A 19,082-nucleotide genomic window follows, 5' to 3' on the forward strand; every position below is an offset into this window, starting at 1 on the left:
GAATTGGACATCGGACATCGGAGTTGTATCTTTTCTCTCTTAGCTTCTGCTTAAACATTCATCTGGTCAAGCCTTTCCTGTCATCTGATTTCTTTCTGATGATACAACCTTGCTTTTGCCTTAACTCTCATTTATATCTCCTGTTATATACTTTCCCTTTTTGTAGACGTTTGTATGACATTCTAATTTTAGTATTAACACTTGTGAATTTGCACAAGTGATTCCACTGGGTCTTCCTTCTTGCAATCCTCTGTAGCCTCCTCAACCAGTAATCAAAGATTATCTGCAATCTTCACTCTGACCGACTCTCCTATCACAAAACTACACTTAAAATTTGTTTTTCTAACAGTTGTTTCCAAGTTTTCTTTAGGGAAGTCTTACCCTTACTTTTATTACATACTCCACAAATCTTACCCTTCTATATTTCCCATTATATAAAGGAAATAATGTACTAGGTATATCTTTCTATTCATCAGTCAATAAGTTTCCTCAAACCTAACTTTCAAATATCCAAATAGCTGAAGTATAAGCATCAGTTTAACTAGCGTGAAGTATAGCAATATGTATACACGTGATTTATTTATCCAAATAGCTAAAGTACAGTATAAGCATCAGTTTAACTAGCGTGAAGTATAGCAATATGTATACACGTGATTTATTCTATGTTCTGGCATCTGAACCCCTCTTACAGTATTTCCTACTCGTAAGTGACAGAATTTTTTAGTGTTAAATAAATCTAAAATAATTCATATAATTTTTTTTACCAACACATTCACATTCTTACTAATGAGGTCATTTACAATTTCTTTATATAATGACTGTATAAAAGTTATGCTTCTTATATTACTTTAAAGTATACATAATTTGTCCATATTAGACTCACATCATGGATGACTGTACTTGGTACAATATAGGGAGCTATAAAATTTCCCGTACAAAATCTTAGTAGTTTATTTTTTTTTTTAAGATATATCATTCCACCAACCAATACTTTCTGTTTTTAAACTATTCCAAATGATGTAGCTGAGAATGTTTCTGTAATACAAATTCAGTAGCATTTTTAAATTTTGTTCACTTTATATCCTCTCCAGTTTAGTAGACTTCTTATCTACTGAATATATTTTTTCCTTCTTGGACTCATTGTACTGGCAGTCTTTTGATTTTTCTACTTATCACACACAAAACGGATAATACTTTTGAGGATAATTAATAGACAAGCAGTAACAGCATTTTTATCTCATTAAGACGATTGCACATACTGTAGTATTTAGTTGGATGCTAGAGGTTACTTAATATTGTAGTTCAAAGCTCCTAAAAGCTTAAGTGTTTTAGGTTATTTTTTCAAGATCCAGGTTTCACGACACGTAAGTCTCCTGATATCTAACTTTTCTTGTTCTTATCTTATTTTTTTCTTTGTAACATTATAGATAATTATCTAGTTTTCATTTGATGCTGTGCAATGTTTCTATCCAGTCTCCTGCAAAATACAATGTTCTTATCCAGTCTCATGTAAAATACAATAAATTCCAGAGCTCTACAATGCCTAGGTGGTTATCTTTAGTAAGGTCAATGATTTTTTCGTACTTACAGCTACAGCTGTTGTTAATGTCAGACACATACAGTAATTAGGATATTTAGATATTTGAGTACATGCACCGATATAATTGTGATCATCAAGTTTTCTCTTGTTCTTGTCTTTGATGATGTGTTTTTTTTCAATATTAAACTTACCCGATAATCATGTAGCTGTCAACTCCGTTGCCCGACAGAATTCTACGGGAGGGATACGCCAGCTATCACTATACTAGAAGGGGGTGTACTCACCAGCGCCACCTGTGGCCAGGTACTACAGTACTTCTTGTTGACACCTCCTCAATTTTTCCTCTGTCGTGCTTCCGGCAAGACGTTCTGGGATACGCTTATGATCTTGGAGTATTGTTCACGGCTTTTGGTGAAGTATTTCTCTCAGATTTCGGCTGTCGCTATACTGGAAAACTTCTATATTAGCTTAGATAGCTTTTATTTAGTTCTGTTTAATGGTTAACGATCTTTTTGCTTGATTTGGAATCCCCCTTGACTAACTCTTTGATTCAAGATGTCTGACCTTTCACAAGCCCCACCCCATAGACGATGTAGGTCTTGTAATAGGCGTATTCCGAAGGCCTCGGTAGATCCTCACACCGCTTGTTCTGACTGTAGGGAAAGACCCTGTCAGTTGGAAGATCGATGTGAGGAATGCGCCGGTCTTTCGGAACTTGAATTTGTTCGATTCCTGAAATATTCAACCAAGTTAGAGAGAGAGAGAGTTAGGAGGAGTTCTTCTCGCTCTTCACTTTTTTCCTCACCTCATGATCCTCAACCTTTTCCTTCCCCTGTAGTGGCTACCCCCGAACCTACTATTAGTACTCAACCTGATATGTCCGTTGTTTTGCGTGCCATTCAGGCTTTAGGTGACAAAGTGGAATCGGTGGTCAGTGATCATAAGTCTCTTATGGCAGAAGTCAAAGAACTTAAGGTCAAAGGTGTAGTGAGAGGTGATAGTGCCAGTGCTGTGACAAGTGCTAGTGTCAGTGCGGTGCCAAGTGCTAGTGTCAGTGTCAGTGTGGTGCGTGAGAGTACTTCTTTGCGTGCCAGTCGTCCTCCCAGTCCGGGACCTCTTGCAAGCTCCCAAGCCCAGGGGAGAAGCAATGTCGAAGGGCAAAAGGGTTCGGCAGGCCTTGATCGGCGCACAGAAGTATCCTCGGTGGTTGCGGGCGTGTCTTACAGAGACCGTCACTCCCACCCGCAGACGATTGAGCCCGTCTTTTACTCGTCTGCTGAAGCTATGTCAGGGAGAAAACGCTGGACTCAGGTCTCTAGACCTCTCAAACGCAAAGTCCAGACCTCAAGAGCTCTACAACCTGGTTGCAGTCATTGGATTAGCTCTGACTATCCGCAGTCATCAGGTGACTGCACTCCTCCTAAGAGGGGTAAGGTGGTGCCGCAACAGACCTCATCTTCTGTTAAGGCTTTGCCTCAGCAGACCTTAGCGTCTGTCGACCCCAAGTTGACTTTGCTGCAGTCCATGCAGTCACAGCTTGCGGTCTTAATGCGTGAGTGTCAGGCTGAGAAGGTTACGCCTCCTCCTGCGATCGCTCCGCCTATCCACAGTCCAGTCTGCCAGGCGTACGAAGTTGAGGCTCCTCAGGATACCTTACCACGTACTGAGTTGCCAGTTTCCAGCGGTGTGCAGCAACCTCCGCCTTCCTTAAGGCAACCTCAGCAATGGGAGCAGGAAGCTTATGCCTTACTTCCTCCGCTTCCGCTTGCGGTTCCTCCAGCGAGGCAACAATCTCTTGAGGTACGACAACCTCTTCCATCCATGAGGCAGCCACCTCAGCACTCGCTGCAGCGACCTCAACCCTCCTCAAGGCGAGAACCTCAACACCTTAGCCTAGCACCTCAGGAACCTCAACTCGCGAGACAAGAACTGCGTTCTGCGCAGCCGCTACCTCAACTCTCGCAGCTCACACCTCAGGAACCTCAACTCGTTCCTCAGGAACCTGCTACTGCGCATCCGCAACCTTTACAGCAAGCGCAACTCTTGAGACAAGACACTCATGCCAGGAGTCAGCCACCTCAACCCATGCGCCTACCTTCCTCTACTCTTCCTGACCAGTCTTTGCAGCCTGAACCTCAGGTTTTAACTCAGCAACAGAGACTTGAGGATGAAACCACAAGCGTTTATGTACCCGCTTGTTCTGATTCTGCTGTTCAGCATACCACTGTTACATTACCTCTCACTTCGCTACACTCTGGTGATGAGGTTTCTGAGGAGGAAGCTGCGCACTTGGATCCCTCATCAGACGTGGAAGAAACCAAGTCTTCTCCTCTACCCATTGACTTTCGTAAGGTCCTGGCTCTTTTCAGAGAGGTATACCCGGACCATTTTATCTCTGCTACCCCCCGCTCTCCTCCATCTGAGTTTTCGCTGGGCATGCAGCCTGTTAAGTCAACTTATACTAAGCTCGTCTTTGCTAGGTCCTCTAAGAGAGCTTTAAGAATTTTAGGAGAATGGTTGCAGTCTAAACAGCAACTAGGGAAGACTTCCTTTATGTTCCCACCTACTAAGCTCACTTCTAAAGCGGGCGTATGGTATGCCACAGGAGAGGAACCAGGCTTGGGAGTACCTGCCTCTGCCCAGGCTGACTTCTCAAGTTTGGTCGACTCTCCTCGTAGAACAGCAATGAGGCGCTCTAAGGTTTGCTGGACCTTCTCCGATCTAGACCACTTCCTTAAGGGTGTATTTCGGGCCTTTGAGATGTTCAATTTTCTAGACTGGTGCTTGGGGGCCCTTAGCAAGAAGACCTCCCCTGCGGACAAGGACTCAGCCATGCTTTTAATGTCCTGCATGGATAAAGCAATTAGGGATGGATCTGGCGAGCTTGCTTCAATGTTTGTGTCAGGAGTTCTTAAGAAAAGGGAGCAGCTTTGCACCTTTCTTTCTTCCAGCATCACACCTTGTCAAAGGTCTCAACTCCTTTTCGCTCCGCTCTCTAAGTTCTTGTTTCCCGAAGAGCTTATCAAGGACTTGTCTGCGGCCCTGATTCAAAAGGACACTCATGATCTTGTGGCCTCTTCAGCTCGTAAGACTAAGGTTGCTCCCTCAGTCCCCAGGACTTATCGCACCCCAGTGGCTGATACTCCTGCTACAAGGTTTATTCCGCCCTTTCGTGGTAGAGCCCCCAGCCGAGGAAGCTCCCGTCCAGACTCTTCCAGGAGCAAGTCTAGGAAAGGTTCCAAGACTTCTAAAGGCAAACACTGACTCTCCTCCTCTCCAGACAGCAGTAGGAGCCAGACTCAAGATCTTCTGGCAAGCCTGGGAAAAGAGAGGTGCAGACGCCCAGTCTGTCAGGTGGCTGAGGGAGGGTTACAGGATACCATTCTGCCGCAAACCCCCTCTGACCACTTCTCCCATCAACCTCTCTCCCAACTACAAGGAAAAGGACAAGAGGCTAGCGTTGCACCAAGAGGTGTCGCTCCTGTTACAGAAGAAGGCAGTGGTTATAGTCCGGGACCATCAATCCCCGGGCTTCTACAACCGTCTCTTTCTGGTGGCCAAGAAGACAGGAGGTTGGAGACCGGTGCTGGACGTCAGCGCGCTCAATGCTTATGTCACCAAGCAGACGTTCACTATGGAGACGACGAAGTCGGTCCTAGCAGCGGTCAGGCAGGAGGACTGGATGGTCTCGTTGGACCTGAAAGATGCTTACTTTCACGTTCCTATTCATCCAGACTCCCAACCTTTCCTGAGATTCGTTTTTGGAAAGGTTGTATACCAATTCCAAGCCCTGTGTTTTGGCCTAAGCACAGCTCCTATGGTGTTTATGCATCTGATGAGGAATATTGCAAAATTCCTCCTCTTATCGGACATCAGAGCCTCCCTTTATTTAGACGACTGGCTGTTGAGAGCCTCCACGAGTCGTCGCTGTCTGGAGAGTCTCAACTGGACTTTGGACTTGATCAAGGAACTGGGTCTGTTAGTCAACTTGGAAAAGTCCCAGCTCATTCCCTCCCAATCCATTGTTTACCTGGGAATGGAGATTCGGAGTCAGGATTTTCGGGCTTTTCCATCGGCCCCAAGGATAAGCCAAGCCCTAGATTGCATCCTGAGCATGCTGAAGAGGAGCAGTTGCTCGGTGAGACAGTGGATGAGTCTCACAGGGACCCTTTCATCGTTAGCCCTGTTCGTCGAGCTAGGGAGACTCCACCTCCGCCCTCTCCAATTCCATCTAGCAGCTCATTGGGACAAGGATTTGACGCTCGAAGCAGTCTCTATCCCGGTCACCAAAGAGATGAAGACCACTCTCTTGTGGTGGAAGACCAACCTCCTTCTCAGGGAGGGCCTATTGTTAGCGATTCAGACCCCCAATCTTCATCTCTTCTCGGATGCATCAGACTCGGGCTGGGGCGCGACCTTGAACGGTCAGGAGTGCTCGGGAACGTGGAACAAGGAACAGGAAACGCTCCACATCAACTGCAAGGAGCTACTGGCAGTTCATTTGGCCCTATTGAACTTCAAGTCCCTCCTGCTAGGCAAGGTGGTGGAGGTGAACTCCGACAACACCACAGCCTTGGCTTACATCTCCAAGCAGGGAGGGACCCATTCGAGGAGCCTATACGAGATAGCAAGGGACCTCCTCATTTGGTCAAGAAGTCTAAACCTCACCCTAGTTACGAGGTTCATTCAGGGCAACATGAACGTCTCAGCAGATCGCCTAAGCAGAAAAGATCAGGTCATCCCCACGGAATGGACCCTTCACAAGAACGTGTGCAACAGACTTTGGACCTTGTGGGGTCAGCCGACAATAGATCTGTTTGCCACCTCCATGACCAAAAGGCTTCCTTTGTACTGTTCCCCAGTTCCAGACCCAGCAGCAGTTCATGTGGATGCTTTTCTGCTGAATTGGTCCCATCTCGACCTTTACGCATTCCCACCGTTCAAGATCATAAACAAAGTCATCCAGAAGTTCATCTCGCACGAAGGGACACGGCTGACGCTGGTTGCTCCCCTTTGGCCTGCAAGAGAATGGTTCACAGAGGTACTACAATGGCTGGTCGACGTCCCCAGGACTCTCCCTCTAAGAGTGGACCTTCTACGTCAACCTCACGTAGACAGGTTGCACCCAAACCTCCACACTCTTCGGCTGACTGCCTTCAGACTGTCGAAAGATTCGCTAGAGCTAGAGGCTTTTCGAAGGAGGCAGCCAGTGCGATTGCCAGAGCAAGGAGGGTATCCACTCGTAGAGTCTACCAATCCAAGTGGGAAGTCTTCCGGAACTGGTGTAGAGCCAATGCAGTTTCCTCTACCAATACCTCTGTAACCCAAATAGCTGACTTCCTATTACATCTAAGGAATGAGAGATCCCTTTCAGCTCCTACGATTAAAGGGTACAGGAGTATGTTGGCTTCAGTTCTCCGCCACAGAGGTTTGGACCTTTCTTCCAACAAGGACCTTCAAGACATCCTTAAGTCTTTTGAGACTTCTAAAGAACGTCGTTTACCCACTCCAGGCTGGAATCTAGACGTAGTCTTAAGGTTCCTTATGTCGCCTAGGTTCGAACCTCTCCAGTCAGCTTCCTTCAAGGACCTTACCCTCAAGACTCTTTTCCTCGTCTGCCTTGCAACAGCTAAAAGAGTCAGTGAGGTTCATGCCTTCAGCAAGAACATTGGGTTCACTTCCGAATCTGCGACATGTTCTTTACAGCTCGGATTTTTAGCTAAGAATGAACTTCCTTCACGTCCTTGGCCTAGATCGTTTGAAATTCCTAGCCTTTCTAACATGGTAGGTAACGAGCTAGAAAGAGTTCTTTGCCCTGTCAGAGCTCTGAAATATTATCTTAATAGGTCAAAACCTATTCGAGGACAGTCAGAAGCCTTATGGTGTGCAATCAAGAAACCTTCGATGCCCATGTCCAAAAACGGGGTTTCATATTATATAAGGCTTCTGATTAGAGAAGCCCATTCTCACTTGAAGGAGGAAGACCTTGCTTTGCTGAAGGTAAGGACCCACGAAGTGAGAGCCGTAGCCACTTCGATGGCCTTTAATAAGAACCGTTCTCTGCAGAGCATAATGGATGCAACTTATTGGAGGAGCAAGTCAGTGTTTGCATCATTTTATCTTAAAGATGTCCAGTCTCTTTACGAGAACTGCTACACCCTGGGACCATTCGTAGCAGTGAGTGCAGTAGTAGGTGAGGGCTCAGCCACTACATTCCCTTAATCCCATAACCTTTTTTAACCTTTCTCTTGAATGCTTTTATTGTTGTTTTTATGGTTGTTACGGTAGGCTAAGAAGCCTTCCGCATCCTTTTGATTTGGCGGGTGGTCAATTCATTCTTGAGAAGCGCCTGGGTTAGAGGTTGTGTAGAGGTCCTTTAGTAGGGGTTGCAGCCCTATATACTTTAGCACCTTAGAGTTGATTCAGCCTCCTAAGAGGAACGCTGCGCTCAGTAAGGAAGACGAACTTAATAAAGGCAGAGTAACGGTTCAAGTCGACTTCCTTACCAGGTACTTATTATTTCATTGTTATTTTGAGATAACTGATTATATGAAATACGGGATACTTAGCTATCCTTTAGTCATGTACACTGGTTTTCACCCACCCCCCTGGGTGTGAATCAGCTACATGATTATCGGGTAAGTTTAATATTGAAAAATGTTATTTTTATTAGTAAAATAAATTTTTGAATATACTTACCCGATAATCATGATTTAATTGACCCTCCCTTCCTCCCCATAGAGAGCCAGTGGACCGAGGAAAAATTGAGGAGGTGTCAACAAGAAGTACTGTAGTACCTGGCCACAGGTGGCGCTGGTGAGTACACCCCCTTCTAGTATAGTGATAGCTGGCGTATCCCTCCCGTAGAATTCTGTCGGGCAACGGAGTTGACAGCTACATGATTATCGGGTAAGTATATTCAAAAATTTATTTTACTAATAAAAATAACATATTATTCAACTATCTGTATTCATGTAATATCAACTATTTTAAACTATAACTTTTTCAGAAACCTACCTAAGAGAAAGGGGAAGATACCTCATCCTTATGTAAAACTAGTTCTTCAATCCCAGGATGAACTTGTCTTGAAGGAATCAACAGAGGTTCTAGATAAAACGACTGATCCAGTATTTGAGAAGAGCTTCAAATTTCAGCTTGACAAACCACTTCCTCAATATACTTTGAAAGTAACAGCAAAGACAAAACACAAGTTCACCCATGCTTTGGGCCAGGTATATTAAAATTAACATGAATTGGGAGTTGCTAGAACAAAAAGTAAATAATCCCTTGATAGACTTCCACATAAGCATAGTTTATCCACCTCAGGCAGGTGTTTTTGGTTTCCTTCTATATTCAAACACCCACCTAGGGCATCCGTATCTCATCTGCTGCTGCTGCTGAAACATTGTATTTCTTGGGATGCTGGCATTCCACATGTCGCAAAGGCGATGATTAACAACAGGATAAAATAACCTAACCACACCCATCTACGAGTACAGTATAATTCATATAAACCATTAGTACTTATACATTACGTATCTGAAAATTGTGAGTTAGGAAAACTCCAGTTATATAAAGATTATATATTCTGCTAATCATTATGTATTTCCATTTCAATGAAAGGTTCTACAGCTGAAAAACGGATTTTGAGCAAAATGGAAAATCTATTTTTGGGTGAGAGTGCCATGTCGTCCTGATGGAAGGTTCCTTTAGGTAGCCTTCTAAGGGATATTTGCTACAGTGATACTCCCTGAGAAATAAACCGAAGGTCTCCAAGATTCTAACTCCTGGCGCGAGTATCCAATTAAGAATATCGCATCATATCAGGGGACGTATTTTTTAGATACGACACATAGCAATCTTCACCCTGAATAGATTTAACTCTACCGGCTGCCATTCCTTTACATGTCGTTAAGCAGAAATAGCCGCAGATAGAGTAATTTCAGGTGGGGTCAGCAAAAGGGTGGGTCCATAAGGAGGACATGGCACTCTCACCCAAAAATAGATTTTTCACTTTGCTCAAAATCCGTTTTTTGGGCTCGGGCCATGTCGGGATGATGGAAGCATACCAGAGAATTAACTTAATATTACTATAGCTGTGGGTTAGTGTATGTGCCTTCTACCTTGAATGGATTTCCTTATCTGGTCTCCTAGACCTGTATGTGAAATTCCAGTTAACTGTCATTTCCACTAAGCCTGGAACTGGCTTAGTGATTCCTGCCCCCTGCAGGGAAAGTGTCGACTTCAACAATAAGGATTCAAGGTTTGTATTTCTGTAGGAACAAAAGGGAAAACTTTAAAGCTTACCTTTTATTTACCATGGAAATCTGTATACTGATTTTGAGTTTTATGCCCTTATAGGGATTAAATAAAGCTCTGGCATGTTTTATTTGTATGCAACTCAGGTAGCAGTAATAAGACGCAGATATGTTTTTGTATCTTTATTTTACAACTAAATTATCAAATGTAGTTACAATAAAGTATGAATCTGATCCAGCATTAATACACATCAGGGTTCATATTTTCGCCTGTAAGGGAAAATATATATATAATTTCATTATCGGAATAATGCCACTCAATAGAGCTTTGAAACCAAATCTGTCTGACTTGCTTAGATTTTGGACATACGTAAACACTGTGATGCAAACGTTCACTCGGCACTTACTTACTTTACTTTGATGGCTGCTTTTCCGGTCACATACAGCAGGGGAACCCCACTCTCTACAGGACCTCCACTGACGTTTTACCTTGTTCGTTCACAGTATTTATCTTTTCAAGTCACATATTGTTCATTTACTGTTGAATCGTCACTGTCAAAAGACTCATGAAATAAGAAAGTCTTCAGTTTCCTCTTGAAAGCCTTAATGTCTTCAATCATTCAAAGGTTTCGTGGGAGCTTATTATATAGTCTCGGGGCCGCATATTTAAAGGCTCTGGAGCCCAAAGTGGACGTAAATCTAGGTTCAAACAGTTTGAAGCCATATGTAACTATTCTCGTGTCAACACGATTTGTTGGCTGCGCAATATGTAGCAATTCTTCTAAGTATTTTGGACGACCGGTTCTGATAACTTGGTGGGTTATTGTACATATTTTAAATTCAATTCTCACTTTAATCAGCAGCCAGTGTAAATCAATTATTATAGGGGTGATCCTTTCTCTAGGTGGGACACCTTTTATCAGTCTTGCTCCTCTGTTTATTATGTTTTGTAATTTCTTAAGTTGGACTTTTGGCAAATTGCAGTAGTCAATCCTGGTAATAACACAGTTTATCACAAGTTTCTTAACAGAATTTTTGTCCTGGTACTTTTTTATAAACGCAATATTTCTTAGATGATAACCAGCAGTTTTTATTACATTATTTATTTGGGCATTTAGAGACAAGTTACAGTCAAGAAATACACTTAGATCTCGAACTTTACTAGATATCGGCACCGAGTCATTATTTATGTTCATTTGAATATCACCTAAGTTTCTCATGCTGTTTCTCTTGCCCACAACCATGAATTCAGTTTTGTTCTCATTTAATTTTAGTTGTTTAAATGACATCCATTCTCTTACACTATCAAGGATTCGGTTTAGAGTTTCAGTAGTGTCATGTATATCATTTTATGGAGAAGTAAAATTGTGTCATCTGCAAATAGTTTAAACTTCACGCAATGCCTTTGAAGCATTTTTGATAGACCAATAGTATAGATGCAGAATAAGATTGGGCCAAGTACACTCCCCTGGGGTACCCCTCTGTTTAAGGATTCATATGATGTTCACTGGTGTTACAGTATTGGTCAGATATGCATCTATATGGAACAGTCTGTTAATCATCGTTATGGTTAGCACTAGAAGGTATGTATACCCATGCACCCAATACACTGTCAAGTCCCAAAACAGTCCACTGTTCATCGCAGCACTAGACAACGGGTTTTATGACACTACCCGCCGCCACCACAAAATGTTTTATTTCATGTACTTGCTTCGCATAGTGTTTGTAGAAGACCCTGGATGATGTTCACCCAGTGTATGAGCAGAGTTTTTCGAAGTCCATATGTTGAAAGAAGTTCATCGAAGAAGCAACTTTCCTCGGATCGTGACCTGCAGGTGTACTGTCAGGATCCGCTCTGCGAATAAAGTAGGTGAGCTTCGCTCTCAGTTGTCTTAGGGATAGGTTTGATCCTGAGGTTCGCCTCTGAAGAGCTGTCCTCCCTTAAAGTCTGAAGTTCTTCAAAGATAGACCTTAAGACACTCTACTGGGCATAGAGAGATATCTTCCTTCAGTGGGCAGATTCTCCAAGGACCCCACCTCTTAGTGGGTTGCTCATTTTTGCCAAGAAAGGCAGGATCAGGAAAGAAGTTCAGTTCTCCTGTGTCTAGGAACTGAATATGGCCTTCGTTTCTGGATAAGGCCACTATTTCACTAACTCTAGCCCCTGAGGCTATTGCAAACAGGAAGATGACTCTCTGTGTTAGATCCTTTAGAGTACAATCCTCATTGTTTAGGTTCGAAACATAGTGCAAGACTTTGTCCAAAGACCACTTGATGGGCTTTGGTGGGGCTGCTGGCTTGAGTCTAGTGCATGGTTTTGGGATCTTATTGAAGATTTCACAAGAGATGTCCACCTCACAGGCGTACAGAAGTGGTCTAGTCAGGGCCGACTTACACGAGGTAATTGTAGTAGAAGCCAGGCCTTGTTCGTGTAGGTATATGAAGGATGCGAGACAGAAATCTATCGATATTTCTGTCGGTTTCCTTGTTTTCACAAAGGACACCCATTTCTTCCATGACGATTCATATTGTCTCCTAGTTGAACTAGACTTATACTCTTCGATGAAGTCAACTTTATTCTTCGAGATTCCAAACTTTTTGTTCGCCGCTAGGGCGAGAAAATCATGAGATGTAGGTTGTTGGTTCTCCAGGATGAAGCGTAGACAGTCGACTTCTGGACCAATTGGGATAAAACTGGGTCCAGCAGAGGAAACAGCTTCAGTTTCAATTCTAGAACTAGAGGGAACCAATTGCTTTTGGGCCACTTGGGGGCCACTACTGCTGCTGTCCCTCTAAAAGGATCTTAGCTTGTCGAAGACTTTTAGCAGGAGATTGGTTGGTGGAAACAGGTAAATGCGATTCCACCTGTTCCAGTCGAGGCACATGGCATTCATCGCTTGTGCTTGAGTCCATATAAGGGGCTACGTAACGAGTTAGTTTCTTGTTGTCCTCATTGCAAAGAGGTCGATCTGCAGTTCCAGGACTTTTTCCAAGATGAAGGAGAACGAGTCTGCGTCTAGGGACCATTCTGTCTCTATGGGCTTTCGCCTGGATAGTGTCTCCGCCGTCACATTGCGAAACCCTTGTAGGTGAACTGCTGATAGGTGCCATCCCCTCTTCCTTGCCAGGTAGATGGCTAATATCACATGGTTGATGTGAGGCGATCTCAAGCCTTGTCGATTTAGACATTTTACTATCACTTCGTTGTCCAGGACCAATCTGATGTGGATTGCTCTGCGAGGGGATAGTTTCTTCAACGTCAGGAAAACTGCCATAGCTTCCAAAATGTTGATGTGAAAAGTTTTGAACTGGTGCAACCAATTCCCTTGCACTTTGCTCTCGTGAGAATGGCCTCCCCATCCTTCCAAGGAGGCGTCCGTGTGTATCACCATTGATGGTTGTGGTGGTTGCAAGGGAATTGTCCGTGCTAGGCTCTTGGCTGTTGACCACGGCCTTAACTGCGTGCGCAATAGGGTCAGGGTCAACCTTAGTTGATCTCTTTGAGCGTTTGATGTGTATCTTCGCCAGACTCTTGACACATCTTTTAGATGTGCTTTTAGCACCGAGTCTGTCACTGCTGCGAACTGGAGAGAGCCCAATACTCTTTCCTGTTGGCGTCTTGAAATCCTCTTGTGACGGATTAGTCTCTTGACAGCTCCCACTATCTCTCTCCTCTTCTTGGATGGAATGGAGAGGTGGTGTGACTTTAAGTCCCACTGGATTCCTAACCATTGGAACTTCAGAGCTGGGGAAAGGCGAGACAAGTATTCTTGGATGCTGCCCACACCAGCCATTCGTCTAGATATGCTACCACTTGAACTCCGGAGCGTAGCTGCTGGACGATTGTGTCTACTAGCTTCGTGAATATCCTTGGGGCTGTGTTCAGTCCGAAGGGCATTGCTCTGAAGACAAACTTCTTCCGTAGCTTGAATCCTAGGTAGAAGGAGAAGGGTCTTTTGAGACTGTGTACGCCCCTTTTGGTAGAAGGGTCCTTATGTGTTGCAAAGTAAGTAATCGGAACTTGTTGTTCTCGATGAACTTGTTGAGTGGAGACAAGTCTAGAATGACACTGAGTTTGTCTGAGTCTTTCTTGGGAACACAAAACAGCCTTCCCTGGAATTTGATATACCTCGCTTTCCTTATTACCTTCTTGTTCAAGAGTTCTGAGGTATATTCTTCTAACGAGGGGGTGGAGTGTTGGAAGAATTCTGGAAAACGGGGTGGAGTTCTGTTCCATTTCCACCAGAGTCCATTCGTGATTAAGCTGTGGGCCCAGCGAACGAAGGTCCAGCGATCCCGAAAGTGGTACAGTCTGCCCCCTACCGGAAGCCCCTCATTGCTTGGGGGTCCTGAGGACTTGTTTCCGTGACCACGTCCTCCTCAGCTCCGAAAGGGGTTTCCGGAGGAACTTCTCCTTGGGCCTTTTCCTTTGTGAGGGCGAAAGGAAGTCGACTGCCTCTGAAAGCCACGGTTAAACGCTGACGACTGGGCTACCAGTTGTTGAGGGACCATCTGGAAGGTGGTCTGAGGCTGGGCTACCAGTTGAGGTATCGTGGTCATGGTCACGGCAGGAAGTTGCGCAGGTCTGCGTGATCTCCTTGCCTTTTTGTTCTTAGGCTGGGGACCTCCGTCTGAGGAAGATTTCCTCTTTGAGGTCATGACCCACTTTTGGAGAAGGTTCCTATTCTCCGTGGCTGCTCTGGCTATGATCTCTCAGACAAGTTCCTGTGGGAAAAGGTCCTTACACCAGATGCATCATGAAATCAGCTTCCTGGGTTCATGTTTTAAGGTCGCTGAGGCAAAAACGAACTCTCAGCAGGTTCTCCTTGCTCTGAGGAAAGCATATAAGTCTTTTACAAGGGTCCCCATGTGAGACTTAGCCAGGAAAATGTACATTTCTGAGGCGTTATGTAGGCCTGCGCTCATTTCCAGGCAGTTCTGATGAGAAAGGGAAGCCGCAAGTCTCTCCTTCGTCTCCTGTTCCCTCCTCAGAAGATGGTCTGGCAACTTCGGAAGGTTCTTATTGAACTGCTGGCCTCCTATCTCTGGATCCAACTTCGAGACAGAGAAGGTTAGGTGGACATCCTTCCACTTCTCCTCGCAGGCAGGCATTGCTAGAGAGAATGGTTTGCATTCCTCTAGGGTTGGGCAAGGTTTGCCCTCTTCGACTGCCTTGATGGCAAAGTCTAGTGCTTTCTCCGAAAAGGGGAAAAAGATGGAGGAAGGAGCAAGAAAGGTGAGGTGTCTCTTGCTCACTGCTGAGACTTTGGAGTTGGTGTACCAGGTTCCTTTCAAGGCTTTAAGGAGGATGGCTTGCGCCTTGTCATGCTCGAAGACAATGACTTCTTTGGGTACCGTTTCCTCACGGGCTGCATGTTCATCCCGCAGTCTCACGTAACAGTCTGGGTAAGCTGAAAAGCTAGGCCAGAACTCGAGATCTTCAATTAGTTTGGCTCCCAACTTCTCTGAGACGAATAATTTCCCATTCATCATGGGCATATGCTCCGCATACCTCCAGGGGTTGGTTTCGGAGCAGTGAGGGAGACCCAACACTCTAAGGGAGCTTCTTAGTGGAGCCCCTGGAAGGTCCAAGGCAGTACGCCCTTTTCTGTAGCAGTATCTGCTGTTGCTTGATTGACTGCTTCATCGTCTCTAGTTCCTTCTGGAATGATTCCAACATCCGCTGGATCGACGTGAGGATCGCTTCGCTCTTGTCGACCTGTGCAACTGGTTGAGGAGTTGGGGCTGAAGAGGTTGACGGCATAGGTTGGTATGCCGTCACGGTGAACTGAGGGTCTTTGGTTGCCGTTGAAACGGATCCTTCTTCCTCCGCTTGTGGCTGTTCCACGTCTTCTTCAGGGCCTCCTTGCAGTAGGTCCTGCTCCGTGTCAGTGGACACTTCTGACATCCTTCCTTGGTGGATGTCCATGCCTTCCAGTGCCTTGTTTATATCCACGTCGATCTTCAGTTGTACGAGAGGAGGCTGGACCTGTTCCTGGGGCGCTACCGCGTTTGACAGAGCCTTGGGGAACAGAAGGCACCTTAAGGAGTTGTTGGGTAAGTGTGGTCCTGGAGAGTTGTTTTGGAACCATCTTACCCATTTGCGAAGGGTCTCCCTCGCTGTGTCCCTAGTCTCTTTGTTGACTGGGAAGGCTTCTGCAAAGCCATTGGCCAGCAGGGTTGAGCAGGTGGGGCAACCCTTCGAGTCCCAATACTTCAGGACTCCCAACACGATGCAGCAGGGGGCATGAGTCCTGCACATCATGTGTCCACAAAAGTTTTTGCCCTTGTGGTTACAGAACAATGCTGCACACTTCTCCATCGGCTCCGCCTGTAAAGGAAAGGGGCTCAATGATTATCATGGTTTTTATATCAGTGATATAAATGCATACATTTTCATTAACAATAGTAATCACTATTGTTTATAATAGCTTAGGATAGTAAGCTTGAAAGGAAGTAAAAAAAGACACATATCTGTATTTCCTCTCCCAGGCCATTGCTGAGACCTCCGTCAGTAATAATATTTGGTTTCCCTGGTAGGGAGAATACAAGGTAGAAGAAACTCTAGGAACTAGAGTTAGAGTTAGTAAGTGTCTATACTAACATTATCCACCTGTAGTATATATTAATACTGATCGGTGATTTTTAGGGTCCTGATGATCGAAAAAACCATCTGGGTGTTGAGGGAGTACTCAAACCTCAATGTATTATCGTGGTGCCATCAATAGATTGTGATAGGAAACACAGAGTATGTTAGAAAACATGTGTACTACTGTATAGTTGTATACTGTAGTTCAGCCGGCGGCACTGCCGGGGTTACGTTAGTACCTGGAGGCACTAACTGATAGAGAGAGAAAAAGTGTTAAGGAAGGAGAGTTTCCTACTATTATGGTTTAGCACAATAATTGGAAGTGTAGGAGGACTATCAGGCCGCCTACTGTCTCCTTGCCAGAATGAGAGTTCCAAAGGAAGGGGTAAGAATCTATCTGATTCTGGCTTCCACCCATCCACAAAAAGCCTGTCGCCGGCTATACCGCTGGCGGCAAAAATTGTTGATGGCAGTCCAAGGGATAGCTGAGGACTTCCCAAAGTATGTTAGGTTTCCCACCAGCAGCCGTCAGGGCTGGCTCAATCTTTCCCCCAATAATATTCACTTCCTGTGAAGCAAGGAAGTAAGGGGGAAGGTGGCTGAGGCGGCTGAACTAACTGCCACCAGCAGGGCACCAGCCGGGAACGCAGTCAACCTAGCAAGTCGGGATGACTGCCAGAATACCAGTGAAAGAGTATTGGGACGACTATGACGTCACTAAAGGACAGAAGGGGGAAGGGTAAGGGTCTTATAGTTCATTGAAATGATAGGTGGCGGCAGGCCACCTACCTTCAACAGTGAACTGATGAAGCATGGCTTTCTGTGCTGACGACATCTTCGGCCGCAGAGGAAACATGGTTCCTTTGCTGGCAACATCGTTGGCAGCAAGACAAGAGCACGCTGAGTTATTTACTATCTAACTCAAAAGCCGGAGGTGGCAAGAACTCTGTTCCACTTAACGGCAATGAAGAAAGACAGTGATTGCCGCCTGTAGCGGCGGCGGCCCTCAGGGAGGGAGGAAGGGTTTAGCCTCTTTTATCTGAGAGAGAATGTATATCAAACCTTATCCAGAGATTCTAGAGAATGTAAGTTCTCATCCGAATAAAAAAGGAACGATAGGGTGAGGCTAAACGTGGGGAAATACTTTACTAACGTATATATGAGCGAGAGTAGTCTAGCTCTAGTAGGATCCCCGGCCAAGGTTGGTACCGCCGGGGTTCCCGCCGCATACGAAAAGTAAAGTTACATAATAGGAAGAGGAATAATATATATGTATGCAAAATTTTCACTTGTATAATTTTCCTAACTGGCTAATATTATAGCTTAATACCGGGAATTGTCACCCTACTGACTAAATAAATTGCAATAGTAACGGGCAACTGCAGTCGTAAAATGGCTGCCTCCGGTTCTTGGTAATGCTCAACCAAACACACTTAAATTATTGGAATTTAACTGTGAGAAGGGAGCCTAAAATTATACACAGGAAAGAATTAATACTCAACTTTCCAGAAGATGATGCTGGAGATTGCATGATGATTATTCCAAAAACTTGCAACAAAACACCAGGATAACATGGGAGAACACCTAGCTTATAGTGCTACAAGTAAAGGAATGGCAGCCGGTAGTAGTACGGATAGGAGGTCCACCTGGTACCTAGATCGGCACCCCTTTCTTTTGCCACTCTTCCCCCTTACATCAAAGAGTTAAATCTATTCAGGGTGAAGATTGCTATGTGTAGTATCTAAAAAATACGTCCCCTGATATTACACGATATCCTTAATTGGATACTCGCGCCAGGAGTTAGAATCCTGGAGACCTTCGGTTTATTTCTCTGGGAGTATCACTGTAGCAAATATCCCTTAGAAGGCTACCTAAAGGAACCCTTCCATCAGGACGACATGGCCCGAGCCCAAAAATGTGCTTTGTAAAGTTTGAGGGTTTATAAAGAATGGCAGAATACATTTCAGCAATATATCTTCAGCCTTTTATCTAAAGAGTAGCAGAATATGTTTCAGCAATTTATCTTCAGCCTTTTTCAGTAGGCTAACTAAATATTTGCCCCCTCTCACCAGTAGTCTTACAAAATGTTACTTTAGATGGTATATAGATGTATATCTTTGCATGTTATCACAATTATTCTATTTCCATACAGCAAGTCTTTTTGGAACCTTTGAACACATTAAAAATAAACATCTTTAAAGTAATTAAGAATTAATATTTGTTTAGCTAAAAAACTAGAAACTAAGTTACTTTAAAAATTTGTGACTTCTTCAGATACAAAAAACCAAACCTCTCTTTATATAGAGGACTCACCTATTGGTTGAAGGCAATCCCTATGAACTAAATTCTAGGTAGTTTAGCTTCCCCAAAAATGTCAATTACCCCAGTCCAGAAAAGGACCAAAGCTACGACTCCGGAAACCTCCTAACAGCTTAAGCATAGGAATGCAAAAGTGATAGACTAGGTGAGGGCTTTCTCATTCTTAGAAGCTTCTGTTTCGTTACTAATATTCACTTTGTTCTGACATGAACTTCTGCAGTACCAACTCAACCTATTTTGCCATATGTTTTATGAAACAATTTGTCATATTCTGTACGTGTATCTTAAAACCTGATAGACATAGGGTACTTTTCAACTCTCAAATTTTATAACCAATTTTACCCATTACTTTTTCAAAATACAGTACAAAATTAAA

At 44.3% G+C, this 19,082-nt stretch overlaps 1 protein-coding gene across 1 annotated transcript in view; it reads left to right on the forward strand.

Annotated features, from left to right (window-relative positions):
* LOC137621506 (extended synaptotagmin-2-A-like) overlaps positions 1–19,082 on the forward strand; it is a 72,944-nt gene that overhangs the window by 52,287 nt on the left and 1,575 nt on the right. The window contains exon 9 of the mRNA XM_068351858.1: positions 8,550–8,772. Within this exon, the coding sequence (XP_068207959.1) occupies positions 8,550–8,772 (223 nt within the window). The remainder of the gene's footprint in view (positions 1–8,549; positions 8,773–19,082) is intronic.

The sequence above is a fragment of the Palaemon carinicauda genome, chromosome 28, assembly GCF_036898095.1.
Source record: "Palaemon carinicauda isolate YSFRI2023 chromosome 28, ASM3689809v2, whole genome shotgun sequence".
In the NCBI taxonomy this organism is placed as follows: domain Eukaryota; kingdom Metazoa; phylum Arthropoda; class Malacostraca; order Decapoda; family Palaemonidae; genus Palaemon; species Palaemon carinicauda.